The sequence below is a fragment of the Watersipora subatra genome, chromosome 3 (genome assembly GCF_963576615.1).
Source record: "Watersipora subatra chromosome 3, tzWatSuba1.1, whole genome shotgun sequence".
Lineage (NCBI taxonomy): Eukaryota > Metazoa > Bryozoa > Gymnolaemata > Cheilostomatida > Watersiporidae > Watersipora > Watersipora subatra.
Window position 1 is genome coordinate 70,279,488 of NC_088710.1, and position 25,906 is coordinate 70,305,393.

Consider the following 25,906-nt stretch of genomic DNA (forward strand, 5'->3'; position numbering starts at 1 on the left):
AACACCACTCAATTCCATGTGTTTTTGGACCAAAATTTGGAGCTTATTCTGAGTATGTAATTGACAATTCTCTCAACTGGCCACAACATTTTCATAATGTGTTATGTAATATATGAATTTAGTGATATAAGTTCAAATTTCGCCAGTTTATCATTTGGGGAAAGCAAAGAGGTTGCAACACATCAATCAAGATAAGAATTTGTAGTATATTTCAGATTTAATATTTATATCTTTCCAAGTTGCATAGAGTTTAACTTATACACGACATTATATAATATAATGGATTACATAATTTGTCGGTCCGATGTAGCACCATGACTGTGTGTTATCTTCTACACATCTAAAAGGAAAAATGAATCCAAAACTGTCACAGCTGTTTAAAGATTGGACCAAGATGTAGAATCTTTTTTCGGTCTGGTATCAGGGAAAGATATCATGAGTGGAAATATTCTGCAAACTTTCAAAGACATAACCTGATACTTAATGTATAATAACCTACCTTCACCAGCATCCTCATCAGAATCTGTATTCTCTTCTTCAACACCAGTTTTGTTTCCACAGTCCTTGCACTGACACATATCTGTACATTTGAGTCCAGCCTTCTCGCACTTGCATCTATTGGATGAACATCCTGTCTTACATCGACAAAACATGTCTTTCATCACATCAGAAGGCGCTGGGTTCTGTGTCATCCGTGTGATCTTGAGATTGCTATTATACAAAGTCCAGCCATGATTAGTGGGTAGGGGAGGATCAATTGTTGGCTGCACAGCTCTACGCCATATGGCTGCTTGGTAACCAGCTCTCATTACATGCAGCCTCAATTCATCTTGGGTTGGAGGAAGGTTAGCTTGGGAAATCCTTGAAGGAGAGCAATAAACCAAATATCTTGCTTCATTGACCTTTTCAGGTGTGTCAATATTATAAAGTCTGCATATGAGTTTCTCTATAGAGTGCTGAGTATCATCATCTACCTCAAACTGTAAGCCCAAAAAGCTTAATACGTTGATGAACTCAGGGTTCTGATTGATCAAATTCAGAAAGGATTTCTTTCCCTTTGAATGAAATGCGCTGATACTATCACAACCGCTGATGCATGTAGACCCAGAAGTGCCTGGCAGTAGGGCGGTGTTAGAATACCTGATACATTTCCAATGTGTATGTATCGCATTTGTTCTTTCTTCCCACAGAAGGAGTACAATTGATCTGATGGAAGCTCATGTACCAAAGTTATACAAATCATAAACACATCTGTATCTTGACACTTTATCATCACCGTACAGTCCGATCCTTTGTCTTCCGTGATGGACATTATATGTGCTATCATTCTTGTGTCAGCTTCCTCATGATCTGATGCTAGACTCACTATATTTTTATTACTAGTGTTCCTATCCATTTGAAAACTGATCTTGTTGCACTTGGAAGAAAATGCTATGTATACATCAAGATCCTGTTTGATCTGTGCACTGCTCCACTCCTTACTCAAGAAAGCCACCAAAGCTTCTTTGTTAGCTCCCTCTGCCAGGAAGTCTGACCATTTTGGTACCATTTGATATGGTCAAAAAATTGTCACCTTTTGACCACCTTTCAATCCACGACGCCTTCGTTCTGTTGGTTTGATGCTCGCCTCAGGATAGCTATCACAGACAAAATCTACCCGAGAAGAACCATATGATGTAGCGATTGATGCTAGCCTTTTCAATAGGACACTAGCAACCATTCCGAATGTTGCTGGGAGTTTCAAAGCTTGAATCTCAGCCACAGCATCAAATTTTGGAAGGTTTTCAAATTTTGTGTAACATGTTGGATGTGGCTCTAGCTCTTTCTCCAATGCTGTCATAAGGGTAGACTTAGCTGTCTTCATCATCAATCCATCCGCATTTGCCAGGCTCCAGTTTACATTGCCAAAAGAATAAGAAAGTACTTTTCTAAGATCGATGTTCCTCTGCCGGCTGATTACAAGAAGACGATCAAAGATCCGTCCTGTACACTGTAGACTTTTCTTACTAGAAGTTTTCTTAGCACTTTGACTCAAAGCAAAATCTTTCAGTTTGTTCGCCTTTATTGGCGCATTGAATTCTACTTTTTGAGTTGCCATCCATTTGGTGACAAAATCTTGAAACTACTTTTCTCCAATCTGTCTTGCATTTTGTAAATCATAGGCAAGGTCAGTTGAAGCCTCCACTGACGATAGAGACAAGGTTTTTACCTTTGTGCTTGAATGGGCTGATTCCAGCTAATATGATTTCTTTGATGAGACATCTTGTCTTCGTCAGCTTTCCATGCTGATTCTGACAAGCCGTGCTTGTCTGAGCTAGTGGAGTCCAATTCTAGAAGCTTTATTTCTGTGTGCGCAGCTGTCCTCTGTGGATGCACCATGGTCTATCTCTGTGAGGCAGATTGGGTTTTTGTGAATCCAATGAGACCTCCCGTAATTTAGAATCACGATTGACAGTCTGGTCCATCGCCATATCACAGGCAACGCTGGAGAATGGGTAGTGATGTTCATATTGAAAGGTAGAATAACCACGGTGATCTGCCATTGCTTGGTAAATTAGGGAGTGAGTCTTTGCCAGCTGCGTCATCTCCATATAGTAAAGTGTGCCATACCTTGCATAGTTGGAGTGGTCGTATGCAAAAAACCATGGCAAGAGTCATTGTAGTGAGTTGACATGAAGGTTCCAATCAGATTCCCTTGTGGCTCGGACAAAACTTAGCAGTTGTATCACCATTTCAATATACTCTACCCAGAATCTAAATGTGGGGTTGCCTATTGCAGAGGTGACTATAAACTCTTGGAATGCCTGATTTATGTGGGCGAGTTCAGATTGATTACATTCAGTGTGATTAAAAACAGCTCTACTAACGTCCAAACTAAGAGAGTCAAGGGCACTAGAGGATTCAAGACTTTCAGCGAATTCATCCAACAATAGGTCATACAGTGCTTCCATGCAAAGTTTGTGTGCCATGATGGACTTATTGTAACTATGACCATTGATCACCCCTTTCAGGCTTCCTTCGGAGATACTTTGCGATTCTGTGATTATTTTGGCCTACCCAGCATCACCATACCATTTGGCTATCACACCAAGCAAAGCCATCACTGTGTGGAAATCTCCTAATCTAGGGACAAGTCTTGACATCAGAATGGGATTGAGGAAGCGAATAGTTTGTGCTTTACAATATATAGCTTGGTCAAACACTACTACTGCAGTTTCTATACCAAACTTGTCAGCTTTATCAATACTTTTTTGAAAAACATGATTTACAACCTCAATATCAGTAGGGGCAGCCTGTATCACTGGCAGGTACATAACCTCAGTTTTGGGAGAGCTTTCAACTTGCCTAAACATCTTATTTAAACCAGTCCTGCTAGACTTGCTGTATTTATTTTGCCTGCATACAAGGGCAAACTGGAACTCAAGAATGTCAGTGTCAAGACTTCTTTGTATGGGAGGGATCTCAACTGCATTCAAATGTGCAGGGTTTGTTCTTGAATATGTGGGCAGGTGGTCTATTGATTCTATGATTCAGTAAATGGGATTAGTGTTCTAGATCTACCCTGTGGTCGAATTTGTTTGTCTGTTTTGGGGTTTTTGGAAATGTAGTTGAAGTAATATTCCATTTGTGTGATGTGTAGTATTGTGGCCCGTTCTCGTCGCTTCCAAGAAGTCTATGTTATCTCATACCATCATTATGGGTTGTTCATAATCTGTTCATAATCACAAGTTATTTGGCACTTTTGACTGGTTCTCAAGCGAGTGCATAGCAAGTGATGTTTCATACCTCTGTATGCTGTCATATGATGCACAGTGCCCCATGTTATGAAGAATATTTATCAGCTCTTTAGATCCAGTCAAATGTTTGACAACTAACCCCAATGCCAATGCTTTTGGAGTAGTAAGCTGACCCTTTGACATAAGCATAACCAAGTCCTGGCAAACTGAAGTGACTTTGACTTTATCAGAATGTGGGATAGGCATCCCTGAGCGAGATTGCAGTAGTGTACCAACAAATTGCAAAATTTCCTCAGGTACAGATTTTTCAAATGATTTGAGATTGACATGGGCAGATGTTAAAGGCCATGGCGTCTTGTAGGAGTGTTCATCTAAAGAATTGCTTAACATGATTTGAGTGTAGTAGGCTGATTAGAGGGGGTTTGTAAATTGTGTTTCCCACCTAGCCTGAGAGGGCTTGTGGAGTACTGTGAGATAGCATCACCCGTCGTGTATGCATCAGTGTCTTCATCACTGCAATGATCAACTGCTGATGGATGGTAGACACTTATACCTTCTTTCTTTGTCTGTGCATGCATAATCAAGGTTGGGTAGTTTCGTCGTAGTAAGCGCTTTAGTTGTTCTGCCTTATAAATAAAAAAGTAGTCATGATTTAAAATTTTGTAGCAAAAAAAACCACATCCAGATCTAAAGTAGCACATCGTAACACATACTATCATATTTATTCAGACCTACTGTGAATAAGTTTTGCCATCAAGGAATATTATTAGTTTTTCAATGTGTCCACTTACTGAAATGTTTTGACGGCTTTATCCTCATACTTGTTTATCATTTTGGTGAAGACTTTGGTCAGTGCCACCAATCTATATAATTTGCCTTGTTCTACCATCTTTTTCTGGATGAATGGCATAAAGTATTTTCGGTACGTTTCAGTGTATGGATCTGATTCTCTGAAAGCATCAAAATAAAAAGCAATGAAAAACTTTCACCAATGACCCCAAAAAGCCCAGAATAATCAGTCTATTTGGCAAGGTAATGTGCCATTGCTAGATAGCTCTATTCTAAAATAATATAAGATATATACAGTATATGTTCAAGTTAGATTGATTGCAGGCAAACAAAATGGCTTACCTTTGTACGGCTGGCTGCGCTATCCTAGTGTCTTGGCGGGCGAATTCTCTGAAACATACTCTGGTGTATCTCGCTTCCATAGCTACCAAGTCAGGGTCCTGACCGTTTTAATCCAATACCTTTTGTCCATCTGGCTGTCTTCTGGCGGAGTCAATCAGCAATCCTATAAAAAAGTGAATGCCAAAAATTCATGTCGATTGGTTATTTTGAAAGTAATAGAGGGCTGAGTAGGTCGTCATAATCATGCAGCTTATTTGTAACAAGACTTGATTTATCACCTGCTGTCAAGGTTTGTGCTTTGGCTAGCGTATCTCTTACAGTTTTCTTTCCTGATTTCTTCTATCATTTATCTTTTTTCTGACATATGATGCACAACTGAGGTAAAAGAGGACCAGTTCCTCTAACAGTGCCAAATGACCTTGTTTTTTTGTGGTTGTCTAGAATGAACCCATGACACAAATAATCAGTCATTGTAACAGTGCATGACTATAACATGGACGGAAGTCACCAAACACCATGTAGACTGTCAAATAAGTTAACACAAATGGGGCACAAATGACACTGCTTTGCTCTTACTAAACTTGTAAAACAATATGAATATAGAGATTTATTAATGATAAACATATAATTTGTGTATCACAATGGCAATAAAAACAATGAGGAGCAACGTTATTCAGTGCCCAGTGGTGAAATGGATGGACACCACAGTACCCACCTCTTCAGAGCTGGCAGTATCCTCTGCTGATTTTCTCTTCCTATGTTTGGCCTCAGCTCTTTCCAAGAGTAACTTATTGCGGTATTTTTGTAGCATGCATAGTGATAAACAGGGTTTGTGTGTGACTCATGTTCAAGAATGTTAGCTGCAATTACCATGTCAAGTTCATCATCCAACTCAGTCCACTTCTGTGTGTACTCCTGAGCAGTTTTCCACTGCTGTGCTGTGATCCTAACAAAGGTTTCCTTACAATTTTCCACACAATTGTGGAAGACACACTCCTTATCATCCATACTTTTATGACTCTAAAATGTGAAAAATTGACTCATAGCAGTAATTTCAAGCGGAAAATATCAATTTTCCGAAATTTTAGGAGTTCTTCTTATTTTAGGAGAACTTCTAAATGTGACCAGTTATAGGTTTAGAAACTATATCATTAAACTCAGCATAAAATTCTGGCCAAGAATCTGGTCTTACTTTATTCTCCATATTTATATAAATAAGAGTGAAAGATGGTTCTGGGCTGCTTCTCCACTAATTTGTTGCTATGAATTTATATATATATATATTTCTCAAAGTATGTCTGTTTTCGGTATGTTCAGCTATAGCTATTAAATTTTTGGATTTAAAATTCCACGGTATCCCGGACTTTAACTCATGAAGATCGCAAACGCAGATTGATAGTTCAACGCCTTAACTACGAGACCACGGAAGCTCATACAATTGCTCATTCTTTATACATAACGCACACATCATTTTCCTTTTTCACAGCAAAATGACGTAATAATTACAACTCTATGAACTCTTTTAGCTCTATGAAATGCGATGCTTGTTAGTCCTCGCCGTATTAAATCTAGTTAGTTTTCGGCAAAACGATATCAACAATAGACTCTCGATATTAGAATTTGGCGATTAAATTCTATTAATTATATGAAACACGATGCCTTTTTGCGTTTTTGTGAACTTCTACTTCAGGCCTTTTTAAGGTTCAATTGCTAAATCACTGTAAAGGTTAACACTTTTCATGCGGACAATTGTATTAACTCGAGTAGGAAGGCCTGTAGATTCTCTCACCTTCAATCAGACAAAGACACTACAATATCTCATTTTGACATATCGTCGTACCAGTATCGTCGTATTCAGAGTTTTCAACAAACACACTTCTATGTGTTTGTTGTTATTGCCTTTTGATATGTTAGACAGCGATAAAACCTGCATTTATAAGTCTGAGTTCAAGATGGCGACCACCTGTATTGATAACCTCGAAACTGTAACATAAAATAATGCGAAGTAACATAACCTCAAACTAACAATGATAAACCATTATCAACATCCCCTTTCCAATCAAGTTAAGAGTGAAAGCAGTAAGTGTCAACAGATAACGTCCAGTACTGTTTGAGGTTTATGATAAACTATGTAAGCGGTAGTTAACTCTGAGCTGACTTGGTGTGTGACTAGTTTGTGAGTATAGTGTATCTGAGTATAATGGCTCTGTGCATATGGTTTCGATGGATTGTCCCAAATGTTAGTTGTAATCTTCCCGATATCAGGCAGGTAGTCTAGTAACTCTTCTGGCTCTGGTAGTGTATGGCGTGTTGCTGTTCTGCACACTCCTGGTGACGATAGCTCCCGTAAGAGTTTTGCTTTCCTGGTGCATATTGTCTCCTGGGTTGCTTGGTCCACGGGTGTTTCCCTTGCTTTCAGCCTGATCCTTGGTTACATCCTGGCTATCAGACGTTTTTGAGTTGTTAGTACCCGTATCCTCTGGTAACACTACCAACTGATGAGGTAGTGCTTCCTGAGAGCCAAGGCCTGTTTCTATTGAGAGATCTCATGATTTTTGGTTCTTTGTCTTGGTTACCAAAGGAGTTACCAGGACTTTGGTTCTTGGGAACACTATTGGCTCTCGGTGTCCTACTGTCTATGGCTCCTTGGGACTGATTATTTGTGAATCGTGAATTCGATGAATCATGGTTTGTCCAGGCAATTCTCTGATGTCTACTCTGTTCCGACGTAGCATATTACCCTCAGCATTGGACACCGCGTACGATCTGTCTGAGAGTTGCCTCACCACCTTGCCTTTCTGCCACTTTGTTTTGTGAGATGTGAAGTCCTTCAGTAAAGCGCGTGTGCCCTCTTTGAGTGGTGGAAGGTCCTTAGCTGCTTTGTTGTACTGAACCTGTATTCGTCTCCGTTTGGCCATCTTTTCCTTCATGACAATGTCATGTTCATCGGTCCCTCCAGTCATCACTCGCATTACTGAGCAGGTTGTTCTTCTCAAGAGTCTTTGCGCTGGTGACGTAGACATTCCCTGGGACGGAGTGTTTTGCACCTCTAGTAATGCAAAGAATGGGTCTCTAGATCTTTTCATAAGTCTCTTGGCAATTTTTACTGTTGCTTCTGCTTTTCCATTTGATCGTGGATGATGCGGTGAACTGGTAGAGTGATCAAACTCCCACTCCTCACTGAGCCATCTGAACTTCTGTGATGTAAACTGTGTTCCATTGTCTGAATGTAATAGACTTGGTATGCTGTATCTGGCAAAATTTCTCTTGCAGGATCTGATAACTTGATTAGCATCTATCGTATTAAGTGGTTCAACTTCGAAAAAATCGGAAAAGTAGTCGACTATAATCAAATAGTCACGATTGTTATGTGAGTACAGGTCCATTACCACCTTGCTCAATGGCTCTCGTGGGATACAGTGGCTTTGTAGTCTCCTTTTGTTGATCAGCATAGTCCATTTGACATGTAACACACATCTCTGTGCGCCTTTTGATGTCCTCCGCCATGTCTGGCCAATACACCACTTGCCTTGCCCTTCTCAGTGTAGCAGCTGTTCCTTGATGGCTTACATGTAGCCGCTCAAGCATGTTTCTTCTAAGTGATTTTGGGATGACATCTTAGTTCTTTTGTATATTATACCGTCTAGTACTGATAGCTCTTCTTTAAATGTCTAATACGGGGTTAACTCCGGTGACAGCTCTGCGCAAGTGGTAGGCCACTTTTCTAAAATAGCCGTTTTCAGCTGTGTGAGCGTTGTGTCACCACCTGTGGCTTCCTGTATGGCAGTATATTTCTGATCTGTTACCCGTCTGTCGACTTTTGTGTCTATCTCAAATGATGGAAAGATTTCCTGGTACCTTAATACTTGAAATACCTGCTGGTTGCTCCCCTCTGAGCTTTTTGTATTGGTGATTGGACTCCTAGATAGCATGTCTGCTGTTACTTGGTGAACTCCTGGCAAATACTTAATTTGAAAGGAGTATCTTTGCAGATGCATAATCATTGCCTAGAATCTCTTCGGAGCTTTCAAGAGTGATTTTTAAAAATCATTTCCAATGGCTGATGGTCTGTCTGGACTGTTGTGTATTGGTGTCCAAATACATACTGGTCAAATTTAGTCAGTCCGAATACGATCGCAACACATTCAAGTTCGAGGGGAGCATAATGTTGTTTGCTGATAGATAAACTGCGAGAGACATAAGCGACAGGATTGTCATCTTGTTTTAATACCGCTCCTAGCTCTACAGCGCTAGCATCTGTTTGTACTACCACTGGTTTCTTCGCGTCAAAGAATCTTAGTAGTGAGTCACTGCATGTTAGTTGTTTTAGTCTCCCAAATGCCGTTTGTTGATCTTCACCCCATTGAAACTTTGTTGTATTGACGAGTCTGCGGAGCGGTTCGCTTTCTGCAGATAAGTTGGGTAGAAACTTTCCTAGGTAACTTAAATGACCTAGGAATCTGCGCACTACATCTGATTCTGTCGGAGCTGACATAGACTGAATAGCAATGACCTTGTTCGGATCTGGACCAACTCCCTCCGGTATTAGAACATGTCCGATGTATGACAGATCGCTGACCTTAAACTTGCACTTATCCTTGTTAAGCCTTAGGTTTGCTTCTCGAGCCCTTTGTAACAGCGCTTGTAGTTTCTTGTTGTGGTTTTTTACTGCTTCCTCCCTGGTCTCTCCTTTTCCACAAATCAGTATATCGTCAGCAACGACGACCACTCCACCTAGACCCTCTAACGTTTCTGTGAGCTTTCTCTGAAACTCTTATGGACTTGACGAGATGCCGAATGGCATTCTGTTCCATTTGAATCTGCCAAAAGGCGTCCAAAGTGTTGTAAAATCGCTGCATCTCTCTGATAGTTTCACTTGTAGAAACCCGTCTTTAGCATCACAAAAGGAGAATACAGATGCACCTGACAACTCTAGTAGTATGTCTTCAATAGTTGGCATAGGATAGTGATTGCGTTGAATCGCTTTGTTCAAGTTTAGTGGGTCGATGCATATCCTGATTGCTCCACTAGGCTTTCTTACTGCCACCATGTTGCTAATCCATGGAGTACGGTAGTTGACTTCAGACAAGACCCCTTTTTACTAGTTGTGCTAATTTATTTCTTACGCCCTCTTTCATAGAGATAGGCACCTTTTTTCTACTGTTTTGAACTGGATGAACTGTTGGGTTCATCTCTATATCATATTCTCCAGGCAAACACCTCATTCCCTTGAAGACGTCTTCAAATGTTTTAGCCAGCTGTAAGGTTTCTGGGTTTGTCGTTGAAACTAGATTCACTGACTCTTTATTGAAAAAGAAAAGCTTCAGGTGTAAACAAGCATCCATTGACAGCAGACTGTGGTTTTTGGTATTCATTCCATAGAAGGATAGCTTGTTTCCCTGACAGCTCTGTCGCATTTGCCTTTTGGCTTTACTACTGAATTGTCATGCATGTGTAATGTGGTTTGGGTTGCCATTAGTTCTGGCTTACCTAGCAGCTTGTAATCTGTGTAGTTCAGCATATTGCATGAGGCTGCTGTATTAAACTGGAACTCAATGATGACGGTAGTTGTCTTTGATGAAGCTTCAAGACTGGTATTCAGCTTGTGGTTTTTTCGCTGCACTTTGTATGCATAAACAAGACTCTTCAGAGTCTGAATCAGTGCTGCTGACTTGATTGTCAACTAGGTTTACTTGACGTTTAGACCGACATAGTTTTTTGAAGTGATTATATTTTTGACAGCCATGACACTTTTGACCATAGGCTGGACACTTTTTAGGCTTCTTGTACTGTTTCTCTTGTGTCAACTTTAATCGTTTTTAGATCAGCCGTGGTGGCTTCATTCACACTGCATATCTTCAAAACATCGTCTAGTGTAAGTTTTTCAGTACGATCAAACAGCCGTCTGCGTAGACGATCATTATCAATGCCCAAAAGAAGTGCCTGTAGTACGAGATCGTTATACATATCGCCTAGATTGCAGTATCTGGCAATTTTATGTAATTGTGTAATATATTCGTCAATAGACAAACTACCTTGTTTTTATGATAGCAACTGGTGTTTGAGTACCACAACATTTTTTCTGGGTCTGCCAAATTTGTCAAATTGTTCCATCGCATCCTCGTATACATCTTTGGACTTCCCAGCTGGGAAGTTTAACGATTCAAAAATGTCATTGCCTGTCGGGCCAATGCATCTTAATAATAAAGCAACCTTCACTTTGTCAGCACTGTCAGCCTTTCCGCTAACTGTTTAAAACAATTCAAAGTCTTTTTTGAATTGGGCCTACTGATTGGGTAAGTCAGCACCATCTTCTATAGGTTTGGGTGCTAGAAACTAAAAGCTCATGATCAGTTTGTAATTTGTATTCAGGTCCTCACTCGGGCGCCATGTTTGTTATCATTGCTTTTTGATGTTAGACAGCATAAAACCAGCATTTATAAGTCTGAGTTCAAGATGGCGACCGCCTGTATTGATAACCTCAAAACTGCATCATAAAATGATGCGAAGTAACATAACCTCAAACTAACAATTATAAACAATTATCAACACTATGCAAGAATTTTTATTGTTAATTCAACATATTAAGAATTTTTATGTTGTTTTCTCCGTTCGTATCGATTGTATCATTACCGAATCATCTCTTATTGTAATCGTAGCAAAACAGACTCAATTTAGCTATTCCTTGCTAATGATTTCACTTTTACATCTACTGTAAATCCTTTTATAGTCATTTTATTTTTTTTAACTTATTTGACCTGCAGGAAACATTTTCCTCATGATATGAAGTTTAAAAGCTGTTTGACAAGGTTTTGAAACCCTTTACAGTTGTTTTTAGTTAGTATGGCAAGCGATGTTATATGTTAAATACAAATCAATTTTTTGTCCACAGACTTTTTTATTACCCGGGCAATGTCGGGTTGTACAGCTAGGTGTACATGTATTAGCTTACATATCTTTCCTTCTAAACCTAACCAATTAGTAATTCGTAATTAATTTCACATTTTACAACAAACATTTGTAAGAATACAGTAAAGTTTATCGCGTAAGACTACAAGTATCAGTTATACCTCACTCTCTTATATTTACATACATTTACACTCTCTTATTACATTTATAAACTTCTTATAACCCTTGAAGTTTATGATATAAGTTTTTAAGGTTTGTTTCATCGTCATTATTATTTCAACTTGCATCCTTTTAAACATAATTCGAGTATCGTGTTTGAAGTTTAAAAATTATTCATTTTTCTATCACTGTTATTATTATTTGATTAGTTTCCAATCTTTATTATTAATTTTTTATTCAACCAATCTTGGCAGACATTGTTCTAATAAAATTTCAACTACAAATTACTACCATATTCTGTCCTATTTTTTAGTATCGTCGTATTTAAAGTTTTAATGGATAGCCTCTGGTAGAACAGTAACCTTTTTATACCCACACACTTCTATGCAAGAATTGCTATTATTATTTTAACATATTCAGAAATTTTATTTTGTTTTCTCATTTTGTATTAATTGTGTATCATTACCGAATCATCTTTTATTGTAATTGTAGCACAACCGACTTAATTTAGCTATTACTTGCTAATTATTTCAAATTTACATCTAAACCCCCCTATAATTGTTTTATTTTGTTTAAATTATTTGACCTGCACAAAACATTTTCCTAATGATATGAAGTTTGAAAGTTACAGTTGTTTGACAAAGTTTGAAAATCTTTACAGTTGTTTTTATTTTTTTTCTCTCTTAATTTATTTCAACTACACAAAACCCTTCTCTCATGATATGTAGTTTGAAAGTTAGAATGGCAAATGTTGTTATATGTTAAATACAAATCAATTTTCTGTACAAAGAATTTTTTATTACCCGGCGTTGCCGGGTAGCACAGCTAATCTATATAATATTTCTCAAAGTATGTCCGCTTGTATGCATTCTGGCTATAGCTATTAAAATCTTGGAATAAAGAATCCGTAGCAAAAAAAATTCGATCTCAGACACTATCGTTTGTCAATCTGACGCCGTACCCAATAGGCCACAAAGAATGAGTTCGTAGCTTGCCAATATAAGTCAATATGATTTATGGGAGCACATACCCAACAGCTATGCATATCATGCAGGGTGATTGCATAAGTGATTGTCATTTGTTAGCTTACTAAAAATTTCCATTGGTAATCTGCCAGGCTAATAGCAAGTGGCAGGCAACTCTCATTACTTCCCGTTGTTTATAAGCTGATTAATACTCTGACAACACCGGGTAGCACAGCTAGTACAATACTATTATCGAAGAATGCTATAACTATGTTCAGTTGACTGGTCCAGCCAGGCATTATAACTATTTTCATTAAAGGTTGACTTGCAACAAAATTCACATTACCGTTATTTGATATGAAAAGATTCACCATGTCTTACTATGTTGTGTTGTAGGTGCCACATATGTGGAAAGGTGATTACAAGCTCTTGAAAGCTCAAAAACGAAAAGCAGCCGTAGATTGGAATCTCTTTATTTCTCTGACGTAGTCATGAAACTTGGTTATCGTCTTGTCACGTGATGTTCTCCCGCGAATTGAAAGGGCCCGTGAATTAGAACTTATCGTAGCACTAGTTTATGACAAACACTTCGGGTTTTACCGAAGACCCCGTATCAAATATAGATGCTCGCTACTTTACAGTTTTGTTTCGGTTTGGTCTAATCGGCAAGTCGTAATCTGAACATGTGACCCAATACTTCGCAAATAATCTCTGCAGCACTTTTTGATTATCACAAATGACCAACAGGCTCGTCATGATTATCGGACAATGATATGTACTCCTTCAAGCTAAGGCTAAAAAATTAAACAAATTTTTACGGTAAGTTAAAAGATATCACTGCTAAAAGTGACAGCATTAAAATGACGATAAAATAGACGCATAAGAACAATAGACATAGTTTTATTGAATACGTGAAGTCTATTTGTGAAATATTTCGACGAATAAGGTTGCATGAAAGTGTAAACAGAAACCATCTAACACAGCTACGTCACATTTGAGCCGTTTTGGAAAGAGAATCCAAACTACGGCTGTCTCGTGTGGCTGCGATTAACTGTTCGTTTTTGAGCTTTTAAGAGCTTGTAATCACTTTTCCACATATTTTGGACCTACAGCACAACACAGTAAGACATGGTGAATCTTTTCATATCAAATAACTGTAATGTGAATTTTGTTGCAAGTCAATCTTTAACAATGCAATGGCTAGTGAGACAACAATCATTACAACCATATCAATACAGTGTTAGAACTACGCAATGGCACCTCAACAAGCTAGGATTTGTAAATAAAGGAGTGGAATCCCCATTAGATACCATGATATCTGCGATCAAGGAGATTGTACACAGATCTGACGAGAATCAGGAATATGCTGGCATATTCCTGATTATCCCATGTATCCACCCTTAATAAGAAGGGGCAGGGAAAAGCCTTGTGCAGCAATCTGCTCATCTCTATAGATGAGACAGCATTCCTTGGTGTTAATTCTGAACTTCTCCTTCAGTAGAGTCACCAGCTCTTCGTAAGTAACCGACTCACAGACAACAGAATCCTGGACTTGGTAATTGCTGTCCCGGGTCCATCTGCTTTTGGTACAACGCTTCACACCACTTGTGATTTTGTAGCTTTACGATTGAAAAATTTACGCAAAGAGTTTGGCCTACTGGTGCGAAGGTCAGATGGTTTATTAAACTGAGCTTAAATCAGTTAGTTTAAATATTCGATGGTTACACTAAAATTAGTTCGGTGAAAGTTTTGTCTTATCATGTGGTTCTGTATAAACATGTTGTCTATCCTCTCTTGCCCCCATACTTAACAGGCTTCACACTATTACATTTGTTCTAAGCGTTATATAGCAAATATTATTTCACGAAAACAGTGATTGATATTCTCTCCATTATTGATGCTGGAAAAGCTACAAGGCTGAGAACTCGACTAAAACGTAAAGTGTCTCGTGTTGATGGTCCCAATCACATGTGGCACATAGATGAAAATGACAAGTTGATGAGATTCGGATTTTCAATCCATGGTGGCATTGATGATTTTAGTCAAAAGCTTATTTGGCTTGAAATGAAAACAACCAACAAAGACCCAGAGAAAGTTGCGAGTTATTTTGTCAAACCTGTGAAAAAAATTGATGCTGTTCTCCGTGTGGTGCATATGGATAGAGTGATTGAAAATTTCACATTGGCTGATATCCAAACTCTATTCAGAGAAAACCACACTGATGGCTGGAAGAAAATTGCTGTGATGTTTGGCTTATCCAACCACAATCAAAGAATTGAAAGATTTTGGGGAATTTTGCGTAGTCAGAAACTCCAAATCTACATGGATATGTTTATGAGCTGGAAGGAACTGGCTACCTTCACCTCTCCCAGAGAATGGAGAAAGGGTCCTTCGGTTTTGCTTCAATGCTGTTCCCAGAGATGATACTCTGGAAAGTTTTAAGTGGTGGAATACACATGCATTCGGAAACGCAAATATGCTGAGTTGCCAGCTGGTGTTCCAGAGTTCTTTACACAGTACCTTGGTATCATGCCTACACTGAATGCAAAGTTTGTCTTCATAACCATTTAATGTTGAGTGATAGAATGCAGCATTTACTTTCTATCCAAAAAAGTCAACCATACATTGATGTGGAAGAATAGGCATTGTTGAGAATCATAGATATAGTAAACCCTATATCTACGCTGAGAATGCAAGACAATTCCTGGGTTTTTCCAACTACTAAGCAGAGTGCTGTGACACTTTACAAACAGTTGCATAGTCTATTATAGACACCGAGACTTATTTTTATAAGACTATGCAGCTGTAAAGTGTCACAGAATTCATATTATCAGAATCAAAAGCAGAAAAAACTATGAAAATGCAGAATAAGCCATGAGTAGATTAAAACTAAAGAGTCGCATCACTCTATTTCATCATTAATTGTTTGTACCATATCTTGGTAGGCTTTGCTATGGCAGCCTTGAAGTTTCACCACTTCCCTTTCCATATAGGTGGCCATTGTGTGGGCTTGAGGTGTGACCTGGAGATAATATAGTAATGGGGGATCTAATACATAATGGTCCTCGTGTTTGGAGCCTTCGTTTTTGAGGTAATTGTTGATTTCATCCTCTATTGATTTAGGTACAAGGACAAATGTACCATAAAGAGTTTCATTGGTAGTCAGTTTGGCATTGTATTTAGCTTGAAAAAGCCGAATAGAGGCACAGTCCCTGTATGGTATGAATTTTGCACCATCACAGATTTCTTGTCCTTCAGGTGGGTGTGATTGCTCACCCTTGAGTTTTCTTAGGTGTGCTTTTGCATCATCAAGAGAATATATGGCTCTCACATCAGTTGATGGCGTCATCAATCCCAGGGATATGCGGTTCTTTCCCATGTATCCACCCTTAATAAGAAGGGGCAGGGAAAAGCCTTGTGCAGCAATCTGCTCGTCTCTATAGATGAGACAGCATTCCTTGGTGTTAATTTTGAATTTCTCCTTCAGTAGAGTCACCAGCTCTTCGTAAGTAACTGACTCACAGACAACAGAATCCTGGACTTGGTAATTGCTGTCCCGGGTCCATCTGCTTTTGGTACAACGCTTCACACCACTTGTGATTTTGTAGCTCTACGATTGAAAAATTCATCTCAAAGATAGAAGGTGAGGTGACACACCCATATGACACTCGTTGTTAGTTTTTCCAAAGGCAAACCCAGTCGCATGAGTTCTGGCTTACGTTAGATGATCATCAATGAGCATAGACTATTTTGTAGCGCTCAAACATGAACTAGTGACAGGTCAGTTATGTTTAAAAGCGGACTGAACTCTTTGAATTATTATGTCACGGCAAATGGGCTTTGTGCAAAAAACTGATACATTAGGTCTCACCTTTTCTGATACTTTTTTCTTCTTGGCGTCTTTTTTGTGAGCTTGACCCTGTTGGTTTCTCTTACTCCTTATCTCTAAAAGCCTTCTTGCAATCTCTGCATTGCTCATTTTTTCTAGAATAAAAATCAGCCAACAAATTATTGCTTGTTAAGGAGTTATCAAGTTAGAATGCCTGATTACATAGTCTTGTCAATCGCCATGATGCTAGCAAAGCAGCCATAACCCTCTTTAATATCTATCTGATGGTTTTGCTTTTGCGATGGCAAGGTATTACCAAGAACTCGGTTATTTCTTAGTATTTCACGCAGCCTGCTGATGTTTTTCAAAGAATGGTAAAGGCTCTACAATCTGCTCAATGGCTTAAACGGGTAAATACTGCACAAAAATTACACATTCACATAACTGGTAAAGTTATCATCATAATGGGATAAAACTTTGCAGACATATCAACCAAAGACCGCAATACTAGAATTCAAAGTGTTGATTGCCATAAGCTCCAACACAAGGTGAGTGCAGAGGGATTTGAAATATATGGTCAGAATTGTCATATGCTTTATTTTCAATCATCACTCAAATATTTGACCCGATGCCATTATTTTGCCCAGCAAAGTTGTGGGGCACTTCATGACACATATAATGCAACTTGTTACGTTACTGCATGTCCCATACTCAAGTTATAGCCAATAATGCGAATAATCTAACATTTCCCAGTGATCTTTGGAATGGCATAGCAATGAATCTATGAAATAAAATGACATCCATTGTGACTAACATTCAGTCAGTCTAACTAAGCATTTTAACGAGAAATTGTCCAACTTAAGTAAAAATCGGTCCATTTTGAAATGATGTTTGTGGTAATAAAATGTCCACTTTATATATAGCTAGTTTATGGGGAGGTCTGTACCATGGCAATAGAATCAGAAATGGAAATACCTTTTTGCTGTTTCACTTCTACATCATCTGCGCAATCAGTTCTCTTGCCCATATCCTTTTCTACACCTGGAGTAATATTCTACAAAAAGGATGACCTATTCATTCTGTATGCCAAGAATACATACTTTATACCACTTATTTTAATGCCTGATGAGGGCAAGCATTGATGCATAGACACAGGTTTCATAATGCCATCAAACATACATTTTCATCAAGACGGCCAATTTTCTCACTGATGATATAGAATTTTTGGGGTGTTTGAAGCTTGAGAAGTATATAATGGTGTAGGAAGCGTAGTGGACCCAAAATAAACTGTTGCCTGATCTAGTTGACTACGGTATACTATTAGGCTAATTTCATACCTGAAGCTTAGCCACTCCAGCCTTTAGCTTAATCCTGTATCCAAACGGCAAATCCTTTAACAGGATTTTTAGGTCATCTGCTGAAACAAGCCTTATCGCCTCCATATCAACATATTGTTCTAAAAATAAAAGAAATACACATGTGGCTAAATAATTGTATATTGCATAATATAGTAGTTGTACATAGAGTGTTTATGCTAGTCAGCTAAACCTACTTCTTATTCTGCTTTATGTGAGTCTATTGTATCCATATATTAGTATTACATAATATTGTTGTTTCAATTGCCTTTACACTAAATTGATCTCTGTGTCTTTGTTATCGCTTGTGCCTCATTATGCAATGTTGGATTATTTTTCTTGTGTGTTCAGCTCATTATCTGGCTTACTGGTGAATATGTGAAATTCATTCAAACACAAGCAGTCGTTTTAGGAGGTTCATACTAAAGTTTACTTATCACAAGCTATTTCGGTATTATTAGAGTATGGCAGTTGAACTGTCTGACTTAATAAAATCTTATGAGGACAGCAACACCACGGGGAGCTCAGGTCTTGGATTAGTAAGCTTGTGCTGGTGGCTAAGTTACAAAAGATAGACGATCTAAAGTCATTCGTGCCACTGTTTCTAAATGGACCGGCATATTCATCGTATGACCAGCTCTCAGAGGACATCAAAGGTGACTACGCCAAGTTAAAGCAAAAACTGCTGACAGCCTTTAGCATAAACTGTTAAAGCGCTTATGAACAGCTACGAACAAGATTTAGTAGATGCTATTGGTTAGAAGGAATCAAATTCACTTTTCAAATATGCTTTTGTATCATGACTGCCAGTAGACATAGCAAATCAACTCAAAGCTACAGCAGCGGTAAAGGAAATGAATTTAGATGAAATAGTGGTTCTAGCTTGAACAATCCTTTCTTCTGCAAACAGTGGTAATAGTTCTGCTTATGTGTGTAGCGCATCCACTCAAAAAAGGTCAAGAACGCTGTGCAATGTCACTGTTGTTCAGACTTATGGCATATTAAAAAAGTGCCCTACTGGAAGAAAGTCTAGAGGCTATAATAGGCAACCTCGCTGCTATAACTGCCAGATTATTGGACATGTTCAGAGGCAGTGCCCTAACAAACAGGGAAACCAGAACAGGGGATTATCTGCACCGGATTCTCGCCCAAGCAACCAGCAGTAAATATGGTGCTACCATTCATCACTATGACTGTGAATAGATTACCAGTAAAAACACTCTTTGACAGTGGATGCCAACAGTCTGTCTTATTGGGATTTGGGTTAAATGTGCTCCAAAGATAATGTCCCGGATTCTAGCAAAGGTTTTGGCTCCTGATAAAAATGTGAGTAGGGGTACCGATCACTATATTGATGAAATTATAGTAAATGAGGATATTGTGTCAGTAAGTGAGGTGAAACAACATTTCAGCAAGTATGGATTGATATCTAAAGAGCCTGTAAGTTTAGCTTGTACACGAGCTTTGGGACTAAAAGTAAAAGCTAACACCAGTGACAAACTTCAATGGGGTAGAGACTATGAGTTGCCAACAGTGCCCGATAAACTGAATAAGAGAGAACTGTATTCTATTTGTGGCAAATATGTAGATCACTACCCTGTTGCACGGTGGTTCCAAGTTGCCTGCAGCTACATGAAACGAGAGGCACAGTCATGTAACTGAGACTATGAAGTAACCAGTGACGTTAGAAAAATGTTGAATGAGGTGTCTGACAGGCTTAAGAACCATGACCCAGTGTTTGGACAATGGCAGAGGCAAAACCAGAGGCAAAACGTGGTGCGATGCAAGTAGTTTGGCCATAGGAGTATGCTTAGAAATAGACAATCAAATAGTGGAAGATGCCAGTTGGCTAAGAGGTAATAATGATAGAGCACATATTAACCTTGCTGAGTTAGATGGAGTGGTAAACGGTATTAATCTGGCTATCAAGTGGAAGCTACTAAATTATACAGTGAAGACAGACTCCGCCACAGTCTGTTGTTGGGTCAGATCTGTATCGATTGACAGTAAAAAGACCAAAGGTGAGTGGGCTTAGTGAAATAGTCTACAGAAGACGTTTGAACCTAATTGGTGAGCTAGTTGCAGAATATGGACTGAAACTAGGCATTGTCTTGGTGAAATCAGAGAACAAAGCTGACGAGATGACTAGAGTACTGCTCTGGTGGCTGGACAGGCGTGTATGTAGCGTAAATGCACTGGTTTCAGACTGACATTGTTTCTAAGCTTCGTGGTTTGCGTGACACTCATCATCTAAGCATTGAGCGAACATTGCATATGGCTACTGAGCGCTGAGGATTCAAGATCGCCAGAGAGGATGTTGAGAGGATAGTAGCGGAATGTCGTGTATGTAAACAAATCGATCCTGCACCAGTGCGATGGGAATCAGGAAATTTAGATGACATTGATTTTTAGCATAGGGTGGCGACAGATATAACTCACCGCAATGGTATTCCGTACCACACAGTGATAGACTGTGGACCCAGTAGATATACAATATGGCAGAAACTAAGAAATGAAACATCGTCGGCTGTTACAGAGCAGTTAGAACACATATTTACTGAAGGTGACTTTCATGCTGAACTACTGTCAGGTCATGGACCATGCTTTAGAGCTCTGACACTAATGTTAAGCAAGTGGAATGTCGTACAATTATTTAGTTGTGCATACATGCCGTCTGGGAATGGCATCATTGAACGGAATCACAGAACTATTTAACGGATGTTGGCACGGTCAGGAGGCAGTCTGAATGAAATGGTGTACTGGTACAATAGCTCGCCTAATTCAGATGGTGTTGTGCCATTTGAGAGACTACACAAATATAACCAGTGTAGTTCCTGAGGCTTCCATAGTACTTGGAAGCGTCAGGAACTACAAGAAATGATATCAGCTTGAACCCATATAAAATAGGTGATCATGTATGTGTAAAACCAGGCAATGCCAAGAGCACATCAGTATGGAAACCAGGTAAAATCACAGCTCTCGTCTCTAACACAGTAGGAAAAGTGAATAATATGTCTAGAAATTTTGGAGACGTTAGGTTTGGCCGGCGTCCTGACTGTATAAATCAAATGCAGCCAGCGTTTATACATGCAGACTTGGACATTGGGGGTGACGGTGTACAAAGTAATTCGTCTGATGGTGAACATAGCCAGCCTGATGATAACGAAAATGTTAATCATCCAACACGCCCAGTTAGAACTCGGAAACCCCTGTCATGGCTGGCAGACTTTACGTAGCAGACTAGGTTGATCATAGGGATCAGGGGGAATGTGGCTAAATAATTGTATATTGCGTGATATAGTAAAGTTGTACATATTGTAGCACGTTTATGCTAGCCAGCTAAACCTACTTCTTATCCTGCTTTGTGTGAATCTATTGTATTCATATATTAGTATTACATAATACTGTTGTCTCAGTTGCCTTTTTACTAAATTGATCTCTGTGTCTTTGCTATCACTTGTGGCCACATTGTCTCATTATGCAATGATGGATTATTTTTCTTGTGTGTTTAGCTCATTATCTGGCTTACTGGTGGATATGTGAAATTCATTCGAATACAATCAGTCATTGTATAAAGTTCATACTAAAATTTACTTATCCCAACATGGAATATTGATAAACAATATATTTACGCATTGTCTTTATTATACAATTCAATTGGACTTGCTTCATAAATTTCTTTTAGCAATGGTAAGGCTACTAAAAAAATGTTCACATCCACAATTGAGATGCAAGGACAATAGAATATTATGATACTGTCAAGATGACATGTGAGACAGCATTACTCAACTCTTTGTCTTTTAAACCATTTTCCTTGCTTTACATTACTTTCTACATTATTGACTGAGTAAGTGCAGTAGGTCAAATACTATGTGCTACTGCCAACTTGTATCTTCTACCTACTATAGTACTACTGACTCATTCCACTGGGCACTGACTCGACGTACTGTTCTTTAGTGTAACCAAGAACTGAAGTTAGTTAGTTACACCATGACCAAGAACTGAAGTTCTTGGTCATGGTGTAACTAACTGAACCCAACTGTTGGCGTTGCATATACCAAGAATTAATCTACATTCTTGCATATTCTTATACTACTCACCATTAAATAAGTCGACTACCATCTTTGGGGCCTCACCACTGAACACACTCTTCAGAAAGTCATCCATGCTAATAAGGTGAACTGACAATCAATGCAATATATTTCAGACAATGAATGCTCTGCTGTCTTTTGTATGCACACCTTTTATATGCACACATATGCGCTGTGTTTGTGGCTGACTGCACAAGGACATGTCGAACATTTCAACGAAATGCCTTCTGTTGAACCATATTTCGCAAGAAACACGGTTTGTTATTGAAGAGATAAAGCTACTAAACAACATCAATTTTTTTCAAGTAGCCCGCGTGCAACTAAACTACCCTAGGTGTACGTTATATGTACTCCGCCTTCTAACTAAATATTGGAACGCCGTGTTCTTTGCTCGGACCTTTTGCGTTATCGTTGCTACGATTCGCTGTTCCGTTTTATACTTTTGTTGCATTGGTCCAACAACTTGCTCTTTTGATAAGCTTTGGGGAAAGGCTAGCTAAGCCGCGTTCGACTCTAGTTTCGATGGGGGCAACAAAACTTTTTCTAAAATAAGCACTGTTACACCATTAAGTTTTAATAATAATCGTGATTTACGTTAGATTATATAAAACAGTCCTTTTTGTCCTTCGGTTCAACACCTACCAATGCAGATAAATAATTTCTTTCAATTCTCTAGTGCCAAGTCTATTTTTTACAAACTGACCATTGTTTAACTATTTTTGAATGAATTTTAGTTCAATACTGATACAAACTTCTGCTTTGCAAAATATGCTATGCTACTGTGACCCACATTATGGATTTAATGCATCGTTTAAACATTTACTGCGAGGATGACACGCTGTCCAGCTGCTAGTGTAGAATGTTGCTTTAGCTTTAGCGTAGAAAAGTTGCTTTAGCTACTTCTTACCTTGTTTGCGCATCTCTTCTGTTGTTAATCGACTTTGCAAGAAGCATGTGTGGCTCAAAGTTGTGTAAAATCATTGGATGTACAACCACACTTTACGTCTAATTTTAAAACACATCTTTAACGATTCACCTGCTTGTGTTTAAAACCGTCATTACTAACAAATCTAAATCAGTTTTATACTATTTCTGAGTCAATACTAATAATAAGCCCATTCATTTTCTACTTCCAATTTCAGTTCCTTCAATACTGTTTTTGGCTTGTGATGTCGGTATACATATCTATTGTCATCCACTTTTTGTGATCAAGCTGCATCTACATTTTTATTATCAACTATCACTCAGAATTATTTTCATTTGTTTGTAAAATAGTTCTGCAATAAATAATATGCATGGCCAGTGTCCAAAATTCTTCAACTCAAATGCCTTCAACGATAATCATTATGAAGGGTGGTAACACTGTTTTAGTTTTATTTGGGGTCAGCATCTGCCGTAAGCGCTTTTTTATTCTTCTTGCTATACTATTTATGTGCACAACTATTTAACATGTAGAACTTCAGTACAATAAGGACACGTGGCTCCGTGATGATTGTTCAATCGAACAACTATAGTTGCATGCTGGATAAGCGTCAGAGCATTAGTGAGATCTCAGCTACTGTTCTTTAGATTACCGGTACACAAACCCAAATGAGCAGGATTTGTCAACTACATTATTTTATTTCTCATTGTCTATTTTGGAAGATCAAGTTCCTATTCAGCTTGCAAAGGCTTTAGCTGTGTTTTATCTTAATTTTGCACCCTACCCATTAAGACACCCTTCAGAAGTGACTTGACATCGGTTCACCCTATCAAGACTGCTATATTTTGTCAGTTTGCTACGGACAGATCTGTAGTCTCTCCATCTAACTGAGTTCTCACACCACCATTTTTAACCGTTAAAACTGGTTGCATTGATTGTAGTTAGTAATATCTATTTCTGCTTGTCAGAATTTTGTGTGTGTACTCAATAAGCTTTTCAAAGAGCTTGGGAATAGCTCCAGTTTGTTTTTCCATATATTAGTCGGCTTTACTGCTGCTCTTGTAACAATAGATCACGTTTGTCTGGTAACTTGACACCCGTAAATTACTTACTAAATTACCGTCTAAAAATAGACTTCTCGAATAGTTGAAATTAACACTCTAGAAGATAACTATACAATTACCATAGTCATTAAATTGCTATCACAAACTATGTCAGTAGTTTCATAAAATAAATTTCGAGTGTGTGGTGTTGTATGATTCCAGTAACAAATTTTACAAATTACAGATTCTGCTGCAAAATACCAATACCGTCAATATATTTCAAAGCTTTTTATTATGATTAATGTGTCCTGTGATCAAATGTATGGCGGTTTAAATTGCTTTGTTTGGCTATTGCGTTTTTCAAATTGTGATTGGTCCAATAAAACATCACTCTCAAACATTAATCAAGCTCATAGACAACACACTAAGAGAGTGTTTTGTCAAGTTCACCCATAACAGGTTTCACAAGTCCAACATTACTTACAATGCCTAAAGTAGGGATTCGAAATTAAACAAAGTTGAAATATTGACTTGTCTCAAGGTGTTCATTCAGAGAAAAACATCACTTGACATCCAGGGCCCTGATTCATTACTTTTTAATAGATTTCCTCACTTCCCTGTGCTTGCAAATATAGTTAAACTTTTAAAAATGTATCATTCGCATTGATTATTAAAAAGTCTCTAAATCGATATTCCAACTATGCCTTTAGCAAGACATTGATTCGGCAGTGACAATCTAGGCCCTAAGGTTTCGATATTTAAACTTTCGGCCATTGATATTTGGGAAAATCGGCCTGCTATTTCAGTAGAAAGCTAAAACAAACTGCCCAAACCTAGTCTTAAGATTATAAAGATTTATCCAGGTGTCCTTCTACTTATATACAGGTGTTTGATTATACTTGAATGCTTATAAGCTTGCATATTACGTGTTGATAAGCTTACATGCCTTTCTGTTTAGTTACCAAATAATACAATGGTAATAGAAGCTTTGAATGTAGCTTTTATTAGTTTTGAACATTCATAGTTGGTTTCTGTTTTATCGATAACTATCTGGCTTCTTATATAAGAATCCATATTTGCCTTGTATCAGGCTTTTTATGTGTTAATAATAAGGATGAAAAGACTAGGAGTATAAAAGTACAGTCAAACATGGATAACTCGTCCACGGATAGCTCGAAAAAATGGTTAATTCGAACATTTCCTTTGGTCCGTTCCCACGTAATGATAAATTGCTATAGATAACTCGAATTCAACACTGTTATGTCGAACTGTTTTTTTGCCCAACGGCTACCGAAACGGTTGTTTTTGCTTTAGAAAATCACTTTATTCAAAGCCATAGAGGTAAACTTCATCTTTTCGTAATTCATAAGCGTCGTTATTACCACCATCGGCAAAATATTTTTGTCAACGACTTTTCTAACAGTTTGGTGAAATTTGATTTATACAGCGATACGATGAATAGCACGGGCTAGCCGGGTCACGCGCGCAAGAATTTTCGCCACGCACATACAAAACAAAAATCGCATGTTGTTTTGTATGTGCGTGGCGAAAATCCTTGAGTGCGTGACTCGGCTAGCCCGTGATGAATAGTTTTCCGACGTTGATTCCGTGTTGAATCAACGTCGGAATGTTGAATGTTTAAAACGTCTTAAAAAATGTTGTAATTAAACGTATACGTTGTCTGAGCTACAAAAAACTATTCATCGTTTGACCTAAACACAGAATACGTGTGTACATTCAATAAGTATCTATTAAAAAAGCGTGA

General features: G+C 38.3%; 1 protein-coding gene across 1 annotated transcript; it reads right to left on the minus strand.

The window, feature by feature from the left end:
- Positions 1–15,549: 15,549 nt before the first annotated feature.
- LOC137391753 (uncharacterized) lies at positions 15,550–18,181 on the minus strand. Its single transcript, XM_068078288.1, has 4 exons — positions 18,068–18,181; positions 17,706–17,784; positions 16,773–16,885; positions 15,550–16,511 (listed from the first exon to the last, which is right to left on the minus strand). Exons 1-4 carry the CDS (start codon positions 18,170–18,172, stop codon positions 15,804–15,806), a joined length of 1,005 nt encoding a protein of 334 aa, XP_067934389.1. The 5' UTR covers positions 18,173–18,181; the 3' UTR covers positions 15,550–15,803.
- Positions 18,182–25,906: the final 7,725 nt, after the last annotated feature.

Excerpts from the sequence above, each read along its gene's own strand:
- LOC137391753 (XM_068078288.1), bottom strand. The coding sequence starts at position 18,172 with ATGGAGGCGATAAGGCTTGTTTCAGCAGATGACCTAAAAATCCTGTTA. Across the intron at positions 17,785-18,067 it reads CTGGAGTGGCTAAGCTTCAG|AATATTACTCCAGGTGTAGA; the intron begins GTATGAAATTAG and ends TCCTTTTTGTAG. Across the intron at positions 16,512-16,772 it reads AGAAAAAAGTATCAGAAAAG|AGCTACAAAATCACAAGTGG; the intron begins GTGAGACCTAAT and ends TTTCAATCGTAG.